Here is an 18,979-nt window from a genome sequence, read left to right as displayed (position 1 = left end):
ATGAAAGAATGAAGTCGAATTTTCATTGTGAACGCCATATTTTCTCCTTTTCTCATCCCCGGTCAATGCTATACAGCTCAGCAAGGCGCGTCGAGTCAAGAGCCTCGCGTTCTTTGGTTCGAGTCCCGTGACTCGCGCCAAATCACATGATCGCGTTTCCTCGGCTTGGCTCGTGCATAGCGCCATGTGCTGCTGCATAAATGAGCTTGTGATTGGCTTCCAAACATTCCTTGCATTAAAGAAAACGTCCCTTGATTTTATATTTGCAAATCGCGATGAGCTGGGCTTGTAGTATTCTTCCAGCTTATATCATTAATGACCAAGTCGTTGTGGTAAACCTTAGGCCATGCCCATAAGTCTTGTACTTGTAGGATTAGACACAAGTGGTCGCGTAAGGTTGTATAGAAGTTACCCGACGCGACGCGCTGTGAGGGTAACTTACCGGTCCAAGTAAAACCAGTCAATTTGAAATCCGACGCCCGGGCGAGAATGAGGCTGCTCATTGTAATTCTTCCGCTGCGGTCTCGGCGAGGAATAAATCTTGCCCTAGCGTCAGCTATGACATCCATACAATACTCGAATTCTTGATGTCGTCACTGCCTTATGCACCCCGCCACTGACATCGCAGGTTCTACATGAGAAGCCGTCTACCCACTGCTTAAGGTGTTTAGCAATCAGTAACAGATCTTCAATCCAAGAGCTGGCAATAATCAAGGTATAGATTCACGCACGACACAGTAAAGTATCAACAGTGAACCACGTATTGACGAGCCTACGGGATTGAACGATCCAATGAGCCCCCTATACCAAAGAAACGACAAGGGTATACATGAGAAGCTGAAAGTCAACGTCACTTGACAGCAGAAGAAAGATTAAGCACAAATCTCCCAATCTCACGGATGGGAACCAAACAGAAACTGACCGATGAACACGGTTTCAGATCATATGAGACAATATACTAAGATACACAAGAAAGCAAGATGAAGGCGGACATAATCAAAAGCGAACAGGCATGAAAGGTATTCTATTTGCAGCTTCGCCTGAACGGATAGGATCATCCAACGCTGAGTGCACCGGTGTTGAGAAGTCGCGGTCAACTACTCTAGTAGAAGACGAAAGTAGCCTCACCGGACAAGACCTCGACCTGTAAGCGAGTTAGCATACAGCTACAACAGATGAACTGCCAAGAAAGCTTACCGTGCAGCCAGAGTCGTTGGAGCCAGTGTCGGAGGTGAAAGTACCGTCCTCGTACTTGCAGGAACCGCTAAGGTCGTCACCCTGGATCTTGATGTTGAAGTCGAGCTTCTCGGTGGTGGTAGGAGAGTTCTGGAAGATAGAAAGCCATTTGCCGTTGTTCTCACCGACACCGAGGTTGATGGGCGCCCAGTTACCGATGGCCTTGCTGCCATCACCCCACTGGCATCCCTCCTCGGTTGTGGTACCGGCAGGGTTGACGTAGTACTGAGCAGAGGTAGTCTTGCCCTCCCACTTGTAGTAGGTTTCACCGTTGGGGCAAGCGACATCCTTGGTCTCGCCGCTGTTGAGGCTGATAGGGATAGTCTCGGATTCGGTACCTGTTGACAGTTAGTGCAAGTGCACCCCGTCTGCAGGTAGTTAACACTCACCAGGGTAGTCAGTACGGCAAACGGCAACGTGCTGGCTCAGGGTGTTCTTGGCCTGAACACCACCAACACCAGGAATACAAAGTTTGTCGGAGAGGTCCGAGTTGGTCAAGTAGAGCTTGCCACCCTTGCACTGAAGACCACCAACAGACTGGCCAGTGGAGCCCTGAGTAGTGGGCCACTGAGACTTCTGGTAGCCGGGAGGGCAGGCGTACGAGCACATAGCACCGCTGGTGCAGCTGTCACCGGTAACGGCAGTAACAATGGTGCTAATAACCTCACCGACCAGAGTCACGTATTGAATACCAGACCAGCCGTCAAGGCCGAGGTAATCGAGAGAGACGGCACCGTAGTCCGAAGGGAAGGTGCTGCAGTCGAGCTCACCATCGGGGAACGAGGCATCCAGTCCAGTGGCGGTTGAGGAGCTGGAAGAGCTGGCGGCGGAAGAGGTGGCAGCCGCCTGGGAGGTGGTACTGGACGCAACGCTCACGCTGGTGGAGGTGGAGGTCGAAGTGGAAGTAGAGCTAGAGGAAGAGGCCTCGGTCTCGATGAACTTCGCGGGGGCGATAGTAGGGGTGTAATCCTCAGTCGTGGTGGAAGAGGCGGTGGTCGAGGTCGAAGTCTGGCAGGGGTCGGAGGGAGGCTGACCGTTGGCCCAGGCCAAGGTGCCGTCGGTGATACCCTGGCACACCTTGTCGGCGCTGATGAGCTCGTTGTCAAGCATGTATTCAACGACAGTGGGGCCATCGACAGTGACAACCTCGCGCTTGTGGTGGTGACGGTGGCCATGCTGGTGCTGGGCAGCAGCCGCGATGGAGCCGGCGGTGGCCAGAGTGAGGGCGAAAGAGTACTTCATCTTGTGTAGATCGCGAAAATGACAATATATCTAATGGAATCGCTGGAAGCAGTCAGTAAAGATCACCAATGCATCGCACTGCAAGTATCCTCCGCAGTCTCAGGGTGCCCCTGCGATTCTCCAGCCGGAGAGAGCAACAAAAGTAGTGGAGTCGAACGACCGCAACCGCTTCGACCAGCAACCCAATTGACAGGGGGGCACGAGGATATAACACCGGATGGTTGACATACATCGATTGACGGCAACCCGGTCGCGCGTTCGTTTCGAATATAGTGCTGTACACGAATTGAAATTGACAGGCGGAAGGGACCGAGATTCGACGGAGCGAAGAAGAGCGGATAGGGAGCCGAAATGCGAAAGAGCGGTATTCAGAAAAGAAAGGAGAATTCCAAAAGAATGTGCGTAGAGAAACAAGTCTCTCAGGTCGGATGGGAAATCTCGATGGCGGACGACAGCCTGGGTGGAACGAAGCGCTCTGGGGAGAGGGAAGGGGAGGCTGAAGAGGAGGGAGAAGAAGGAGGAAGGGGAGGTTTTAGGGAAAGGAGAGCGAACCTTGACGCAGCGAGGAGGCACCGAATTGGCCAGACGAGACTAAGAACGAGCGGCCAGGGGAAAGAGTCAGTCGGCAGGCGTTGGCGGTGGCTCCAGCAGACGGCGAATGACAATCAGCACTCCTGCGCTAAACCTGGCCAGTGCCTGTTCAGGGGTTCCACTGCGAGATTCGAGACATGGTCTTACTCTTAAAGGGCCGCCATGTCAATCAATCCTTTTACTTGATACGAAAGAATGGAGGACATCTCGACGCCATCCGTCCTGGGGGCCCCTGACAGCGCCTGATTCAATGCACAGCGCGTCCGTGGTAAAATGCCAGGAACGCCGACTGCTGACCACGGTAGGCGACAACCCAAAGTCTCTTCAGCAGCGCTATCCATGGAACCATGCGTATCCTGTTAATTATTTGCAGTCGCAAGTGGGGGGGCGACGTGGCCACCCGTGTTGTTTGTTTTTGCATGTTCGCCGCCGTTCGGGGACAGCCCAGATTAGAATCCACCTTCGGCAGTCGAAAAGGGCATCTCGTATGCAAATCTGGTCGAGTGCTATAGGACCGCCAGGACGAGCGTTTTGGGCCAACGCCTGGACTCTGGGCGATGCTCCTCAAGCGGGCGCCTCGCCGGCCCCCTGTCAAGACCGCTCAGCGCCCAAATAATGATATGTTGACTTTGCCGTCTGTTCCTGAGCTTGGCAAAGCCGAAATTAGCACAGGCACAGGTACAGCCAATCATCAGTTGAAGCCGAGGCTCGGCGGTGGGGCCTTGACTTTTTTGCCCTTTGCATAAAGGGGCAGGCCAATCAGATCTAGAGCTGACTCCCACACCAACAATCCCCAACCTGGTTCCCCCGGCCTGAGTAATCCCGATGGTTGCGCATGACATCAGCCACACAGCTGAGATCAAAACATCATCAGGTTTGAGATGCTGCAGGAGTCAGATCTGTGGAACACACCCTGTCAAGCTGAAACATGCACCTGAACCCTGTGCAGCCATAAATGAGGTTGACCTGGGCTCAGCGACAACCTAAACGAACCCCAGATCGACTCCGCAAGTAGGGGGCCTGCATCATGAACGTTTTTTTGCGAACAGGCAACGAGTCAGCATCTGGTTGGACTCTGGCATTTGGCCCTTGCTAAGCATTTTCTGAAACAAAGCAGCCTGCGAGGAGCCCTCAGTCTAATGCAGCTTATGTGGGCCACAGCGGTTGTTCTGCGTCGACGACGCTGCAGGGTATAAATCCCAGCCTCGTCCTGCCTGCAGGTCGGCACTCTACTCACACCAAGGGTATTGTCATCGATAACTCAGTGTCACAGCTACAATGTCATTCATAGAGTCCGGCGAGAGCGTACAGGGTATGATTGATCACGGCCTGGCTTTGGAAAGCGAGTTGTTGCTCCCCTCGCGGTACACCTAGGTGTACATGGTGGCAGGACAATTTCAAATATGCAAGGCGTCAAGCATGATGAGATCTTAGTCAGACTCCATGCGCAGAAGAAGAGTAGTACACCGGCGCCTAATAACCTCATGCATAGCATCAATATTGACTGCATTGAAGGCTTCGGCGATCGAGGGGTCGATGGAGGGGTACAAAGTCCATACGGTTTGATATGGGACAAGCAAATAATATCCGGGCTCCGAGGTTCAACGACGGGCCAGATGCATAGAGTATTCGTGGAACTCTCCGTCCGGCAAGTGCAAATTGTACTACTCACTCAGCATTTCCTGCAATGCTGACAACTTCATTGATTCTAATCTCCATACTCCGTAGATCTCACAGCTTTAGCTTTTGACTAGAAGTCCAGTCGAGGTGATCTCTATCCACTCGATCCACCGAGTCATGCATCTTTTCCACGAGCGTAGGCAGCACTCAGACAAGCTTTTCGGGCCCCTCAGTAATACTAGTCAGTATCGGAATTCGGAATACGGATTGGAATAGAAGTGTCGTTGGCCCATGCGTTGCCTTGACTCGTGAGTTGGTAACTAATGGTCATCAAAAACAGTGTCAATCATCATCAGACTACCCGAACTCCGGAGATTACATCGCTAGTTTGCGGAGTATCTATACAACTTCTAGCTCAACTGGTTCTCTCCATAAACTCAGGAGCACCGGGGCGGACTGAGGTTAACCCCGCTCGTTGCGTCCCGCGCCTACTCCGTACACTTGGGCGCCGCGTGCTTACGTATACTCCATAGCGCTATGCTGGACTATTGAGCATTGAGTCGCTCCGGTAAGATCGATGCTATTCCCTTTATTGATCCTGTCTATGCAGGATTGTGGCCATTGTTGGAGCTCTTCCGAGTTCGCGGACACCACATGTCTCTTTCTTGCACTGGTCTTCAGGGGCAAATGGTAAATATTAGACAATGAGTGTATGTAAAGAAGCATTTCAACAAAGGTCTGTCCGGACTCGGGGGTAGTTTGAATCTTCTAAAGTTTCATTTAATGGCGAGCGTTGTTCACCAGTAGTAGCTACTCCGTACGTACCCTGTTGCATGCAGGTGCCGGTCCTGTTTCTCATTGCTCTATTATGTATCCTGGTAGGTAGGCTCATGATTTCATACCTGTAGAGTTTTGTGGTCTGGGCTGTGGCCTTCTGTGTTTCTTTCTTCAAGAAAAGTCGAGTTAAGGTCACAGTCGGTCATCCTTCTTTCAAGGAGAAAAGGCGCATGTATATATATATCGGTCATGGCCGGAGGCTTCCTACTCAGCGGCAAATAAGTCGCTAGCAACCAATCTAGCCCACGACTAGAGGAATGCGGATACAGCACTAGTCTTTAATTGAGACAAGTATCAGAAAAGAATCCGAACTGGATCCTCCCTAAAGATGGTTGTCAACAGATGTATAGCAGTCACATGACTATGACATACCTGACTAAGCGATAACCAGCAGAAACCTCACCGCCTACTGAGATCCGACTTTTTTTTTATCGGTCGATATCGCCGATTTTCAAGGCAGCCGAAATTGTCTGAAATAGCACAGCACCCTATAAAAGTCAAAATGGGGTCTTCTACAGCGCTCACAACGAAGCCTGCACAAGGCACTCCCTACCAACTGGATAAGAGCCAGGTACGACCCTCAATTCTCTACAAAATCGCTCCTGCAGTCTCTAACTTTTATCTAGGTCTCCAGAGCTTCATCCGCGCTTCTGAAGCACATCAAATCGAAACAGAGCGAGCGCGAAGCAACCGCGACGAAAAAGACTTTGATTGGCGACAATGACTCCGACTCCGAAGCGGAAGATACACCTATGCACAACGAAGCCGTATGGCTCGTCCTCACGACCAAGAAGCACGTCGTCGACAAGAACAGACTGAAGCCCGGCAAGATCAGCATCCCGCACTCGCTGAATGCGTCGCAGGCGCTGAGCATCTGCCTCATCACAGCGGACCCCCAGCGCTCTGTCAAGAACATCGTCTCCGACCCGTCGTTCCCCGAGCACCTCTCCTCGCGCATCGACAAGGTGATTGGATACTCGAAGTTGAAGGACCGATACAAGAGCTTTGAGAGCCGGAGGCAGCTGCTCTCTGAGCACGATGTCTTTTTGGCTGATGACCGGATTGTCATGCGTCTTGTTAACACGCTGGGCAAGGTGTTCTACAAGTCGGCCAAGCGGCCGATTCCCGTGTCGCTTGCGCAGATTGAGAAGGTTGATGGGAAGAGAGTGAAGAAGGATCCTAAGCAGCAGCCGAAGAAGAAGGATGATGAGGAGAATGTCAGCCTGTTCGCGAGCGCGGCGATTGTTGCGAAGGAGATTGAGAAGGCGCTGAACTCGGCGCCTGTGCATCTTGCTCCGGCTACGACTGCGGCTGTCCGGGTTGGATCGTCGAACTTTACGTCTGAGCAGCTGGCTGAGAACATCGAGGCTGTCGTCAAGGGGTTGACGGAAAAGTACATCACGAAGGGGTGGCGGAATATCAGGGCCCTTCACGTTAAGGGTGCCAACACCATGGCTCTGCCGATCTGGCTGGCGAGCGAGCTGTGGGTTGAGGAGGGTGATGTCGTGGAGGCTGTTGAGGATGGAGAGGCCGAGGGGCAGAACAAGAAGCGAAAGCAGATCGAGGGTGAGGGTGAGCAGAAGCTGTTAGAAGGAACCAACAAGAAGTCCCGGAAGCAAAAGACTGCCGATGATGAAGAGGAGGCTTCATCGCAGGCGGCGCGCAAGGCGAAGCTTGAGAAGCAGAAGGCCCAGGCGTCGAAGGACGGAGAGGCTGCTGCTCTGAAAATATCGGCTGGCCCGGCCAAGAAGAAGAAAAAGTCCCTTTCATAGTTCATTGCGTTTACGGAGTTAACATGAGGTTTCTTGTACTATTCATACTATAATCCAAAATTGCCTGATTTTGGCAAATGCACCTACTATATCGCCCAAACTATCCAATTGAGGTATTGAAACATACTTAGAAGCATAAGCCTCGGCATGTCTACTGCATATATTTGTCGTATGCATCGTAATCATGATAAGCCGAGGGGTGAAGATGGCTACTCTTCCGCCGTAATAACCGAGGCCATCCGCCGATCTGCGGGCACTTGGCGCCCCGACGATAGCCAGCGTCCCGCTACCGGACCTCCAAACTTTCATCACCATCAAATCTCCCCTCACCACCGGCCACCACATCTACACTTGCTTGCACCGAGTGCGTTCAAAGCAGGTACACAATTCAAAATGGTCTTCGCAACCCGAACCTCCGTGCTCCGCGCCGCCCGCGCCCAATTCACGCCATCCCGGGCCGCTTTCGCCTTCAACCAGTCTGCGCTCGCCCGGCTCCTCTCCACCCTCGCGGTCCTCGAACAGCGCGACGGAAAGCTTCAGAGCTCGTCTATCTCGGCCATCTCCGCGGCTCTGAAGCTCGGTGGACCTGTTACGGCGTTTGTTGCTGGTGCGGGTGTCAAGGGGACCTCCGCGGCTGAGGCGGCCAAGTACAAGGGTGTGGAGAATGTTGTTGCGGTCGAGAACGAGGCGTATGAGAAGGTATACACTCCGATAGAAGTATTGGGATAGAGGGGCGCTAACTGAGTATTCAGGGTCTCCCCGAGAACTACGCGCCCCTCCTCGTCGAGAACATCAAGAAGGGCGAGTACACACACATCATCGCCGGCCACTCTGCCTTCGGCAAGAGTCTGCTCCCCCGCGTCGCGGCCCTCCTGGACGTCCAGCAAGTCTCCGATATCACCGCCATCGAGAGCGAAGATAGTGCGTTGCAGCCATAACCACAATAACCACGATAAGTCAGCTAACTAGGGTTCCAGCCTTCGTCCGCCCCATCTACGCCGGCAACGCCATCCTAACCGTGCAATCCGCCGACCCCATCAAAGTCATCACCGTCCGCGGCACCGCATTCCAAGACGCCGAAGCCACTGGTGGCTCTGCCTCGATCACCGACGGCGCCGACCCCAACGCCCCCGCCCAAACCGAATGGGTCTCCGAGGAGCTCTCCAAGTCCGAGCGCCCCGACCTCGCGACCGCTTCCCGCGTCGTCTCCGGCGGCCGCGGTCTCAAGTCCAAGGAGGAATTCGACCGCCTCATGACCCCCCTCGCTGATTCTCTGGGTGCTGCTATCGGTGCCTCCCGCGCCGCTGTGGACTCCGGGTTCGCGGATAACAGTCTGCAGGTTGGACAGACGGGTAAGAACGTTGCGCCTCAGCTGTATTTGTGTGTTGGTATCAGCGGTGCGATCCAGCACTTGGCTGGTATGAAGGACAGCAAGGTCATTGCGGCGATCAACAAGGACGGTGACGCGCCCATCTTCCAGGTTGCGGATGTTGGGCTTGTCGGGGATCTCTTTGAGAAGGTGCCTGAGTTGACGGAGAAGGTTAAGAGTGCTTAGTTTGACCTCTTATAGACTAGGCATTTTGTTGGAGTTTTTGTTTTATGGCTAATGAGCTCGATTTGATTTGATTTGTATACATACCATGTTTTCGACGCTGTTCGTCTATCTAGAGCTGAAATACGTTCATGATTCTTCCTACTACCCCCCCTTCTTGATGCGCCGGTTGGAGCTTCTAGTCGATTAGCCAGAGACTTTCTCGACTTGGTCTATAGGGTCTCAAAATCAGACTAGATACCTCAATAGCCTGGCATTCATAGCAAGCAGACAGTTGGCCTTCCCGTTATGAGACGAGGTATTTGCTTTCAATGTGTCCTGAGATCGCCTTGGTTGCTTGTTCTTCGTTATGTTCGTCTACCTGGTAAATACAAATATCTATCTACATCTATATGAACCATCCTAGGTGCTTGGAGTAAGGATGGTGGATGGTGCTGTGCTCAGGGCAAGGACTATGCTTTTCGGTCATCAGGGTTACATCCCTAGTTGGTGGAGAGCCATTGTTTTCCTCATCCCAGGGGATTTAGGGCTCGCGATGCAGAAGCATGATTCGAGACTATTGAGCGACTGCACATATGATTTCGGCTACATTGCATTTTGATATTGCAGAATTGGCTATCGCTGGCAAATTTTGTGAGATCTGCAAAGATCCAAGCGCGGGGGACATTGAATGGCGTCCTTGGACGCGAAGAGGGCCTTGCAGCATCAATACTCCGACTGGTAAGACTCAAAATGTATTTCCGGTTTATGTTCTCAGCGAGTCGGGCATACCCCAAGGACTCTGCAAGCACGGCGGAAGACCATTAGCCGTGACAGGCTCCTCGTACATTCAGTCGCCATCGTCGTCCCCGTCGTCATCCCAGTACATATGGGTGATGTAGCAGGACCGCACCTGCTCGAATGTTTCAGCCAGGATCGTCAGAAGCCCGCGGTCTTGATCTTCCATCGCGGGTAGAGCGGGAGACGCCTGCTTGTTCACGGTGAGCTGCGGCGGGCTCTCATAAGCTTCAACCGAGGCGGGATGACGCCGCGCCTGAGGAATAGAATGTCTTGTGCCAGATCGAACAGCATGAAGAATGTACTTGTGACCATGGCGTAGTTCAGCCCTAGCATGGGCCGGTTGCTGATACATACATCCCTCCTGAGGTCTCGCTCGAGAGTTTTTATGGACGTCTCATTACCGAGAACGCCCCCTCGGTTAGGGAATTGCGGCTGAGTTGGCTTTCACGATGGGCTGTGTATCCTTGGGGCAACGTTTGCAAGTACACTTTCCGGAATCTCTTCTTCCCTTTCGGCTTCGGTGAGTTTACTCGCCAACTGGCCGAGAATAGCGTCCGTCCGTGTCGACGCCGGACGCCTCCAGTCTTCTGACGAGCTCGGTGTTTTGGTGTCTTCGAAATTTTTTTTTTTTTATTTTCGGTTACCTGATCGACCACTTGCTTCGTCATGCTGAGCCGTAGAAAGGCATAAGCCGAGCGTACAGGTATCTCGCTATCTGATATTCGGCTTGGAATATAGAACGCCTCACGGAAGAGCTGAGTTAGCGACTTGGTTGTGAATCGTCTACTTGTAACTTGGCCTGCGAATTCGTTCAGGCCGTAGAGTCGTCGATGGACATGCCATGGTCCATGAACGGACCAGTCAACAGACTCGAGGTCAATCTGTTGACCTTTGGGGTTCCTGCGTTGAACCACGCTTGATGAAAAGAGATTGACAGGGGCATACAACTAGTTGATAGTATACGCTCGGCGTCACTTCAGGCAATTGATCTCGTGTTAGAAGTGTGCTCCTGAGGAGCCAGTAGACTAGTAACAGCTTCTGGTCCCGCTTGTACTGGAGATGGATACTTAACTCCTACCACAAAGTTGGCTACTATAGTCCCTGAAACCCACCATCCACGTACAGCCCAGTTAAGAGTCTCCATGTTTCTACTAAGCAACTCCTTATGAAGGATTAAACCTTGCACCCTCATGCTGGCAATGTATTAAAATCCCAACTATAACTACATTCCCTTGCATCAACTGCAGAAGGACTACATATCATGTTAATACTAGACCTACCAACGCCCTTACAGGAAAAAGGCAACTGCTAGATATGATATCCGATGAAAACCAAGACATATCCAACCCACTATGCCTCGGGTACTTCTGTGAGCCCTGTGCCTATGATACAACAAAAACTGGCAGTCCCCCGACAGAAGTCATTCTTAACGGCATTTACAAGCAAAAACAAGAAAGACAACAGATACACTCAGTTTAGAGAAGATAAGCCATGTCTAGTATGCGGACTTTTAGAGTCCCTGCAACCAACCAAGGCTGGTGTGGATAGAACTATCAAGTCTAGTCAAAGACATTTGCTGGATCCAAAATTTCCTGGCATTCTCATGTGTCAACCATGCACGACACAAATAAACTGTGATACTACTATACCAGATGCTAAAACAGTCAGTGGACACCTAATGCGTGAATGCCTAATTATTTTTTAGAAAAGCTGGGTTATCAATCCCGTGTGATAACAACAACTGTGGACTTGCAGAAGGGCGACCCCCGGCCTAGCATCAACATACAGGTTTATAACTAACAGAGGTCCATTTTTCTTGAGCTAAGCCTCTATTACAATGAATACAGTGCACTGCAACTGTGCACCGATATACATCAATCAGTCATGGCTTGGCAGAGTTCTTTAGACAGGAAGGGTGCATGTTTGTCAAAGAAAGGAAGGAGCAGAATGAGGCATCTGGACGAACACACAAAAGATGAAATTTCATCCCCCGTTTTAATTATCTTGACTTCTAAATCTCAAACACACTCCAGTTTAACAGTGCTAACATCTCCAGAGCGAATTCGTAAAGAGAGATAATGGCAGGTAAGTATTTAACTCAATATTGATGTATCATGTTTACAATAAGCATATTCTAATGTATATAGTCCTGAGCCGCGTGTCCGGCAGCGGGACTGCCCAGCATCCATTGAACGCCGACAAATCAGTTGATATTTTCAACTAACTTTCACGGGACGCCGACATAAATGATCTTATCGAAGAGCCCGCAATTGAGGATAAAGACATACAAAACAGCCCTGGTACCGTGGATTCTGAACTATTGGTGGACCCAACCGAACATCTACATTGATTTGAATCCAATCTTCAACTACAACACTTTATCCCCCTGGACAGACACAATTACCCGACTTCAACAGTGAGCATTCAGCCAATCCTGAATTTTTTGATGGATTCAAAGAGATTCTATCGAATCTTATTGCGATTGCAAAGCATCCCGATCCACCTGGGAAAAAGCCTAAAGGGCCTGGTGCGTCAGTCATCTTTGTCTTATCGAGGTCAACACCTAAGTACTTAGTCAACAAGTACATGCACGCCATTTCAAAAGCAGCGCAGGATAACATCTGCACGGACAGCGACATAACTGAAAATAAGTTCATACATTTAGAGAGAGCTGAAAACAAAAATGAGCGAGGCATATATATCAATATTGTCGACGGTTTTATTTATATCGGATCAGCCAAAACACTTTTCATTCGAATATCTTAGCATCAGAGTATACAGGGCTCATGATGGAAGAAGAGAATAAGACTTGAAGCTTGGCCATGGCCGACACCGAAATACTGCTGCGGTATGTGAGCACTTGGCCTCTCCATACCTACCTAGGTCTGGACTCTAACCTCAAGCAGCTTACAGTCACCTCTGCGAGATCCGCGTGCCGGAGAAGTTCCCAGCAGAACCACGTAAGGGAATCGCAATTCAAACCGGGGAACGCTACTTTGACGTCCGCAAGTCAACTCAAGGGATACTCATCAATGAGAGCTGTAGTTGCCTGTGTCCATGTTCCTCACTGCCACCGCCAGTTCCATGAAAACGCCTCAGACAGAGACAAAGAGGGCGAGCACCACCACCAGCACATGGAAAGCAGCATCAGAGACAAACACAGCGTCTGTCTTACAACGCCCAAGGGTCCCTCAGTACCCGACCAACCCCCCAGCTCCCTCATGCTCCTCAGAGCCTGCAAGTTTGCCTATTGATTGGAGAAGGTAGACGGGCATACCCCCGGCCTCACTTACAACTTCTGAACCTCGCTGCTTGGGGAACCAGGCGATATCCACATGCGGTTTATGCAGTGGTAGAGGGAGTCGCAAGTTCAACCCAACTGGAACGACCGAACGAGGTACGTACTACCGGACGCAGGGACCCCGAAGGCCTCGCGGCTTGCTAGGGTCTGGAGACAACTGAGGCATAGGCCTAAATTGGCCACTCGCATGAATGTGATCTGCTTTCGGGGACTGTCTTGTGGCCCTGACCGAAGAGCAGGGAGCGGAGTGCATGAACCCGTTGCGGACGCGGCCAGCTTGGGACGAGGCCAGCTTGGGACGAGGACGGGGTAAATAGTGCGATGTCACGCACTGGAACATGACAGGCGCCCGGGAGCCCGGAATTTTGGGTCTGGTTTAGAACCGGACTGGCAGATCTGCAAAACTGGTTCTGACGGGCCGCCTGTTTTCCAGGCCCTCAGTATCAGGTTGTGTTGGCATATGTTGTTTGCCGGCGTGACAGGGTGGGGGTGCTTATTGTTGGTGGGGAATCCTTGCCCTAAGGGCACCAAAAGCCTGACTGGCTAGATGCGCATGCATGAGTGCACACTTCTTGTCCCTGGATTGTCATCCTAAGCTGTTGCTGTTGGCATGCCAGATGTCTCTCCCCGCCGTCTGGACCTCTCGTCGCTGCGCTGACCCGCGGGATTTTCTGAGACCCTGTCCAAGGAGGCGCAGGTGTCTCAGGCTGCCAATGATAGCGCATCTCTAGCCGCCTAGCCTGGTGGCGCATAGCCTTGAGGGTCTATGAGAACAAGGCTGTGACTCCGACTTAGACCTAGAGCCTAAGGCTGTGCTGCAAGCGCAAGCGGTGGAGAGTCAGGGTCATACCCCATAAGTCCTGCCAGCCTGCCCCGTAAGCGATCAAGCGCCCCCCGCAACTGTTCCCATTATTCTCAGTCCATCGTGGGTTTCCTGCACCCAGCTTACACCCATCATACAATCTCCCTCATCAAGTCGTGCTCCAATTGATACCAACAAGATGGCAACTAAGACTTCCGCCGCTCCCAAGGACGCAAAATTCACTGTCGGCTTGATATGCGCCCTACCTTTGGAGGCTGCGGCAGTATGTGCCATGCTCGACAAGCCGTATGACGCGCCCGCACGCAGTGGCAACGATAATAATGCCTACGACCTGGGAAAGATCCACGAGCACAACGTTGTGATTGCGTCGCTCCCCGCGGGCTGTATGGGAAATGATACTGCAGCAATAGTGGCAAATGACATGGTCCGCACGTACGGCGAGACTCTGCGAGTCTGCCTGCTGATCGGCGTGGCTGGGGGGATTGTGGAGAACGAAGATGTGAGGCTCGGGGACGTGGTCGTGGGGTTTCCTAGAGAAAAATCCTCAGGAGTCATACAATACGATTTTGGAAAGCATGAGGACGACGAGATTCGCCTCACGGGCCACCTGAACAAACCGCCGCCCATCATTCTGAGCGCATTGAGCAAACTGATAAGGCATCACCTCAACAATGAGCCCAACTTCCCCGTCTACCTCCGAAACGCGATCCAAAAGAACAACTCTACCCGGAGACACTTCGCATACCCCGGTCTCAACGCGGACAGGCTTTTCAAGGCTGAGTGTATACATCCTTTGAAGGAGAAAACGTGCAACAATTGTCCCGAGGACTGGGAGGAGGACAGGAAGCCCCGTGAGAGCCAGGACCCCGTGGTGCATTATGGCACCATTGCCTCTGGCAATGCAGTGATCAAGAACTCGAGTGCGAGGAAGCGGCTGAGTGAGAAGGCCGAGGGGGCTCTCTGTCTGGAAATGGAGGCCGCGGGCCTCTCGAAAGCTTTCCCTTGCCTAGTGATTCGAGGAATCTGTGACTACGCCGATTCTCACAAGAATAAGCAATGGCGAGGCTATGCAGCCATGGCCGCAGCAGCTTTTGCTAAGGAGTTCCTCTCCCACCTCCCGGCCGAGGAAGTCTCCAGCCAGCCCACGGTGCAAGAGATCTGGAGTGAGTTACTGCCACCTCTTTACGCCAAGTAGAGTAGAGTGCGAATGCAAGTTCCGTTTACTTATACGCATCGTTCCATCCCTAGGTTCCTTGGAAGATCTTAGTGAAATGGTCAATCTCATGAGCGCAAACGTAGCCACCATAAAGCAGCAATCTAACGACCAGTTGCAGTTTGCCATGAACGTCGAGCAACGCAGATGCCACGAGCAGTTCTCGACTGAATACGAGTCATATAAGGAGCTGAACCCTCCTGCAGCGGAGGGCACCTGCAAGTGGGTTCTCGAGAGCGAGGAATATCGCCGTTGGAGACATAGCGGCCGCCAGAATGTCCTTTGGCTATCGGCCAGCCCTGGCTGTGGCAAGTCGGTGCTGGCAAAGTCACTCGTCGACACACACTTGAGAGCCCACGAATATCCAACCACGGTCTGTTACTTTTTCTTCAGGGACAAGACGAGCAACGGCCTTGCGACAGCCCTCCGCGCGCTGCTTCACCAGCTCTTTACACAGCAACCGGAACTGATCGTACACGCAATGCATCCGAAGGCAAGTGGGCTAGACCCAAAGAATGCTGAGGCTGCTGCGCTCTGGCGAGTTCTCAAGGGGGCTGCGGCGGATGAGGCGTCGCGTGCGGGAATCATATGTGTCCTTGACGCGCTGGACGAATGCCCCGGTAACCACGAGGCCATTATGCAGATACTGGAGGAGGTCCAGGAGCGCCAGCCGACGCCAGACGTGAAAAGGTGGTTCAAGTTCTTCGTCACCAGCCGACCGGACACGAGATTCCATCACGGCCTTCATGTTCTCAGAAAGTCGTCAGCGGGTGTCCTCCTGGAGGATAAGGAGTATCAGGGTAAAATCCGCGAGGAGATCAAGACCGTCATTGAGGCCAATGTAAACCAGCTGGCTGATGAGTTCAACCTCCCTCCGGAACGACAGCAGGACCTGTCTGAGAGACTCCTGGAGGTGGACAATTACACGCATCTCTGGCCTCAATTGATCACTGCTTATCTCCGGACTCAGTATGCCACCAGTCTCAAGCCAGAGAAAGTGCCCATCATCTCGCTGCCGGCTTCCGTCAGCGCTATCTATTGCGATCTGCTCAACCGGATAACTGGTGATGCCCGAGAATCGAAAGCGATCTTGAAGATTGTTGTCGCGGCGTGTCGGCCCTTGAGTACCTGGGAGCTGGGAATGGCTACCGACCTAGCTGTCTGCGACACGCAGAAAACCAGGGACGACGCATTGGTACACCCAGCCGTCTTAGAGGGCAAGATTCGTGAAAAATGCGGCCAGTTGGTGATCATTCGTGATGGCTTTGTATACCTCCTGCATCAGACGGTCAGAGAATTCCTGGTGGTAGAAGATCATGTTGAGAAGCCACCTTCCAGCTTCTGTTTCACCAATGACGAGGCACAAACCGCTTTGGCCGATGTTTGCATCAAGTTCCTGATGCTGGACCGAGACCAGACACGGAGCGAACAGGACGACGAGACCTGGCGCCTTATTGACTACACCGCGTTCCACTGGGTGGACCATGTCAGAAGCTTGCCGAGAGCTTTGCGCATGGAAAGGGACGAGACAGTGTACAAGCTATATGCCGAAAGATGCGCGAAGTGGATTGCGTATTTTTGGGGACAAGCCATGCACATTCGACCGGATCACAGACCGAATTACAGCCCCGAACCATTGCTGGCAACCCACACGGCGGCTTTCAATGGCCATGCCTTCGCCCTGCGCAGGCTCCTCCGCGACGGCCAAGAGAGTGTGCAGCAAGCGGACAACGAGGGAACCACGGCCCTGATCTGGAGCTCCAGGGCTGGCAAGTACGATGCTTCCAAGGTGCTCATAGAGGCCGGGGCAGACCTGGGGGCCCAGAGTAAACACTATGGCACACCCTTGCTAGTTGCCGCCCTCAACGGTCACCAAGATATTGTGCAGCTGCTGTTAGATCATGGCGCAGCGGTGAATCAATACTGCGGCGCCCTGGGAAAAGCTCACTACATACAGTCTCGAAGGCCGGAGCACCTCCACCTACCAAGCCACACAGGGACTGCCCTCTTTGCTGCCTCCATCAATGGTCACCTCCCCATCGTTAAACTCTTGCTGGATCACGAAGCGACCGAGCGCGATTTTGCCTTGATGGCTGCGTCGTATGGAGGACACATGGGGGTCGTCGATTGTCTCCTTGAAAACGGCGCAGAGATCCACGCGCACGACGAGCGCAGCTTCTACGGGAGTCCCGTCCAGGCTGCGGCGCTCGCAGGCCATGAGCAGACCATCCGATCCCTATTTGACAGAGGAGCCAACGACGTTTTGGAGGTTGGGAAGTTCGACAGTGCTTTGCATGCGGCGGCGAACAACGACCACGGGCTCGCCATCAAGGCGCTAATCGAACTTGCAGCACCAGACCATTACAGCAACTACGATTTCACGGAGGCGCTCGGCCTAGCGTGCCTCCACAGCAATAATCTGGCAGTGGCAACTCTGGCACCGCTGGTGTCCAACATCAATGCCCCCTTGACGTATGAGCGTAAAAGCGCTTTACACTACGCTCTCGAATGTTGCGGCTTTGATGTGATCATGACGATCTTGCAGAACGGCGCCGACGTGCAAGCAGGCAATCCCTTGCTGAAGGCCGCCAGTCGCGGCTGTGTTGACGCTGTCAAATTCCTCATAGAGAACGGCGCAGACGTCAACGCAGACGACCCCCTAACGCCGGCCGTCAGATCCGGCGTCCTCGAGGCCGTGCAGCCTCTGGTCGAAAGAGGCGCGGACATCAACAAAGGATACCTGCTGGCGTCGGCCGCCCGCCATGGCTACGCCGAGATCCTCGAGTACCTGCTCGAATGCGACGCCGGCATCGACGATATCCAAAAAGGATATCCCCTGGCAGAAGCTGCTCGTTACGGCTACGAGGATATTGTCGAGACTCTCCTTGCCTACGGAGCAGACCCCGACGAAGGCTATGCGTTGCTCGAAGCTGTTAGTGCCGGGCACCCCGGGATCGTCAGGCTCTTGTTAGAAGACGACGCAGACGTTAACGAAGGCTACCCCCTCCATGTTGCTGCTCGCGAGGATTACCGGGGGATTGCCAAAATGCTTATTGACAAGGGCGCCGATGTGCACTTGGAGCAAGACGGCAAGAACCCGCTTGAGATCGCTATTGAGTGGAAACACGGGACCATCATGAGTTATATCTTCGCCACCGGAGAGGATGTGAGGCATGATCCGTGATGTTCAAAGGGAATGCCGCTCTAGCTGTCTGTTTGTACATAGGTCTAGAAACTAGAATAGTTGATTGAACACGGTCGAATTAAGATTCACGTCAACTGCTATTCAAGTGCTTGTCGGGCGTGTAAAGCCCAATAAGTACACCTGCTTCAGGTAGTGTCATCCCAAGCCTACACTGCCTAGTTCAATGAATAAATAGACCATGTCCCATGTTTAACGATAGGATCTTTCTTGAGATTGTGGTCTGATTTTCATTTATTTTTTATGTGGAACATGGACATGGTCCGGAGCATATTTAAAAATACTACGCAAGAAGCCAGGCAAAGTGCACAGAAGAGATATGAAATTCATAGGATCGTAACCTCTATAACATGAAGTAAGCTAAACATGCAATATCAAGCCAAGCCCATGGCGTCGTCAAAAAAATCAAACCACTTTTAGGCCTAGTTTAACATCTAAAAGTCCTCGTCGTCAACATCTTCTCCACGCTTCTTCTTTGCCAGACGCTCCTTGCGCTGCTTTCGCTTGTCACCAGAAGACAGCTTAACCTTCTTCTCAACAACAGTCTACAGAAACGGTTAGTTCATGACACGTGATGCTTATCGGGGATATGCTGCAAGCTTACCTTGTTGCCCATGGCATCAACAATCTCCTCAGGACCCTCCTTAGCTTCCAGACGGGGACCAGAGCCCTGGCCTTGTACCCAATTGTGACCCTAGAATTGCCGGTCAGCCGTGTTTTTCATTATGCAAACATGTTTTATGCTGAGGAGGGGGTTTTTTGGGGGGGGGGGGGGGGGGGGGGGGGGGGGGGGGGGGGGGGGGGTGTGGG

At 52.5% G+C, this 18,979-nt stretch overlaps 4 protein-coding genes across 4 annotated transcripts in view; 2 read left to right on the top strand and 2 right to left on the bottom strand.

Moving 5' to 3' along the window:
- Nucleotides 1-1,102: 1,102 nt before the first annotated feature.
- Nucleotides 1,103-2,478, bottom strand: sun1 (SUN family protein UTH1; the record flags this gene model as incomplete). The annotated part of the gene is made up of 3 exons (XM_073729134.1): nucleotides 1,103-1,144; nucleotides 1,198-1,574; nucleotides 1,626-2,478. 3 exons carry the CDS (start codon nucleotides 2,476-2,478, stop codon nucleotides 1,103-1,105), a joined length of 1,272 nt encoding a protein of 423 aa, XP_073583909.1.
- A 3,550-nt stretch (nucleotides 2,479-6,028) lies between these two features.
- Nucleotides 6,029-8,853, top strand: BDW74DRAFT_167899 (uncharacterized protein; the record flags this gene model as incomplete). The annotated part of the gene is made up of 5 exons (XM_073726754.1): nucleotides 6,029-6,097; nucleotides 6,153-7,285; nucleotides 7,664-7,997; nucleotides 8,051-8,219; nucleotides 8,276-8,853. The coding sequence occupies 5 exons, from the start codon at nucleotides 6,029-6,031 to the stop codon at nucleotides 8,851-8,853; spliced, it is 2,283 nt and encodes a 760-aa protein (XP_073583908.1).
- A 4,991-nt stretch (nucleotides 8,854-13,844) lies between these two features.
- Nucleotides 13,845-14,982, top strand: BDW74DRAFT_153176 (5'-methylthioadenosine/S-adenosylhomocysteine nucleosidase family protein). Its single transcript, XM_073724477.1, has one exon. It carries the CDS (start codon nucleotides 13,933-13,935, stop codon nucleotides 14,947-14,949), a length of 1,017 nt encoding a protein of 338 aa, XP_073583907.1. The 5' UTR covers nucleotides 13,845-13,932; the 3' UTR covers nucleotides 14,950-14,982.
- Nucleotides 14,983-18,377: 3,395 nt separating this feature from the next.
- The window catches only part of BDW74DRAFT_185255 (putative translation elongation factor eEF-3), a gene marked incomplete at its 5' end in the record, with an annotated part of 3,816 nt that continues 3,214 nt past the window's right edge, over nucleotides 18,378-18,979 (bottom strand). The window contains 2 exons of the mRNA XM_073731011.1: nucleotides 18,378-18,714; nucleotides 18,774-18,863. Coding sequence (XP_073583906.1) covers nucleotides 18,604-18,714; nucleotides 18,774-18,863 — 201 coding nt within the window. The 3' untranslated portion in view covers nucleotides 18,378-18,603. The remainder of the gene's footprint in view (nucleotides 18,715-18,773; nucleotides 18,864-18,979) is intronic.

Source organism: Aspergillus multicolor, assembly GCF_047715735.1.
Source record: "Aspergillus multicolor strain CBS 133.54 unplaced genomic scaffold BDW74scaffold_12, whole genome shotgun sequence".
Taxonomy (NCBI): Eukaryota; Fungi; Ascomycota; class Eurotiomycetes; order Eurotiales; family Aspergillaceae; genus Aspergillus; species Aspergillus multicolor.
The sequence above is the reverse complement of the archived record's forward strand: the minus strand, read 5'-3'. Positions and strand labels throughout refer to the sequence as shown.

Bases quoted from the DNA above. Each gene is read 5' to 3' on its own strand.
- BDW74DRAFT_153176 (XM_073724477.1), top strand. From the start codon at position 13,933: ATGGCAACTAAGACTTCCGCCGCTCCCAAGGACGCAAAATTCACTGTC.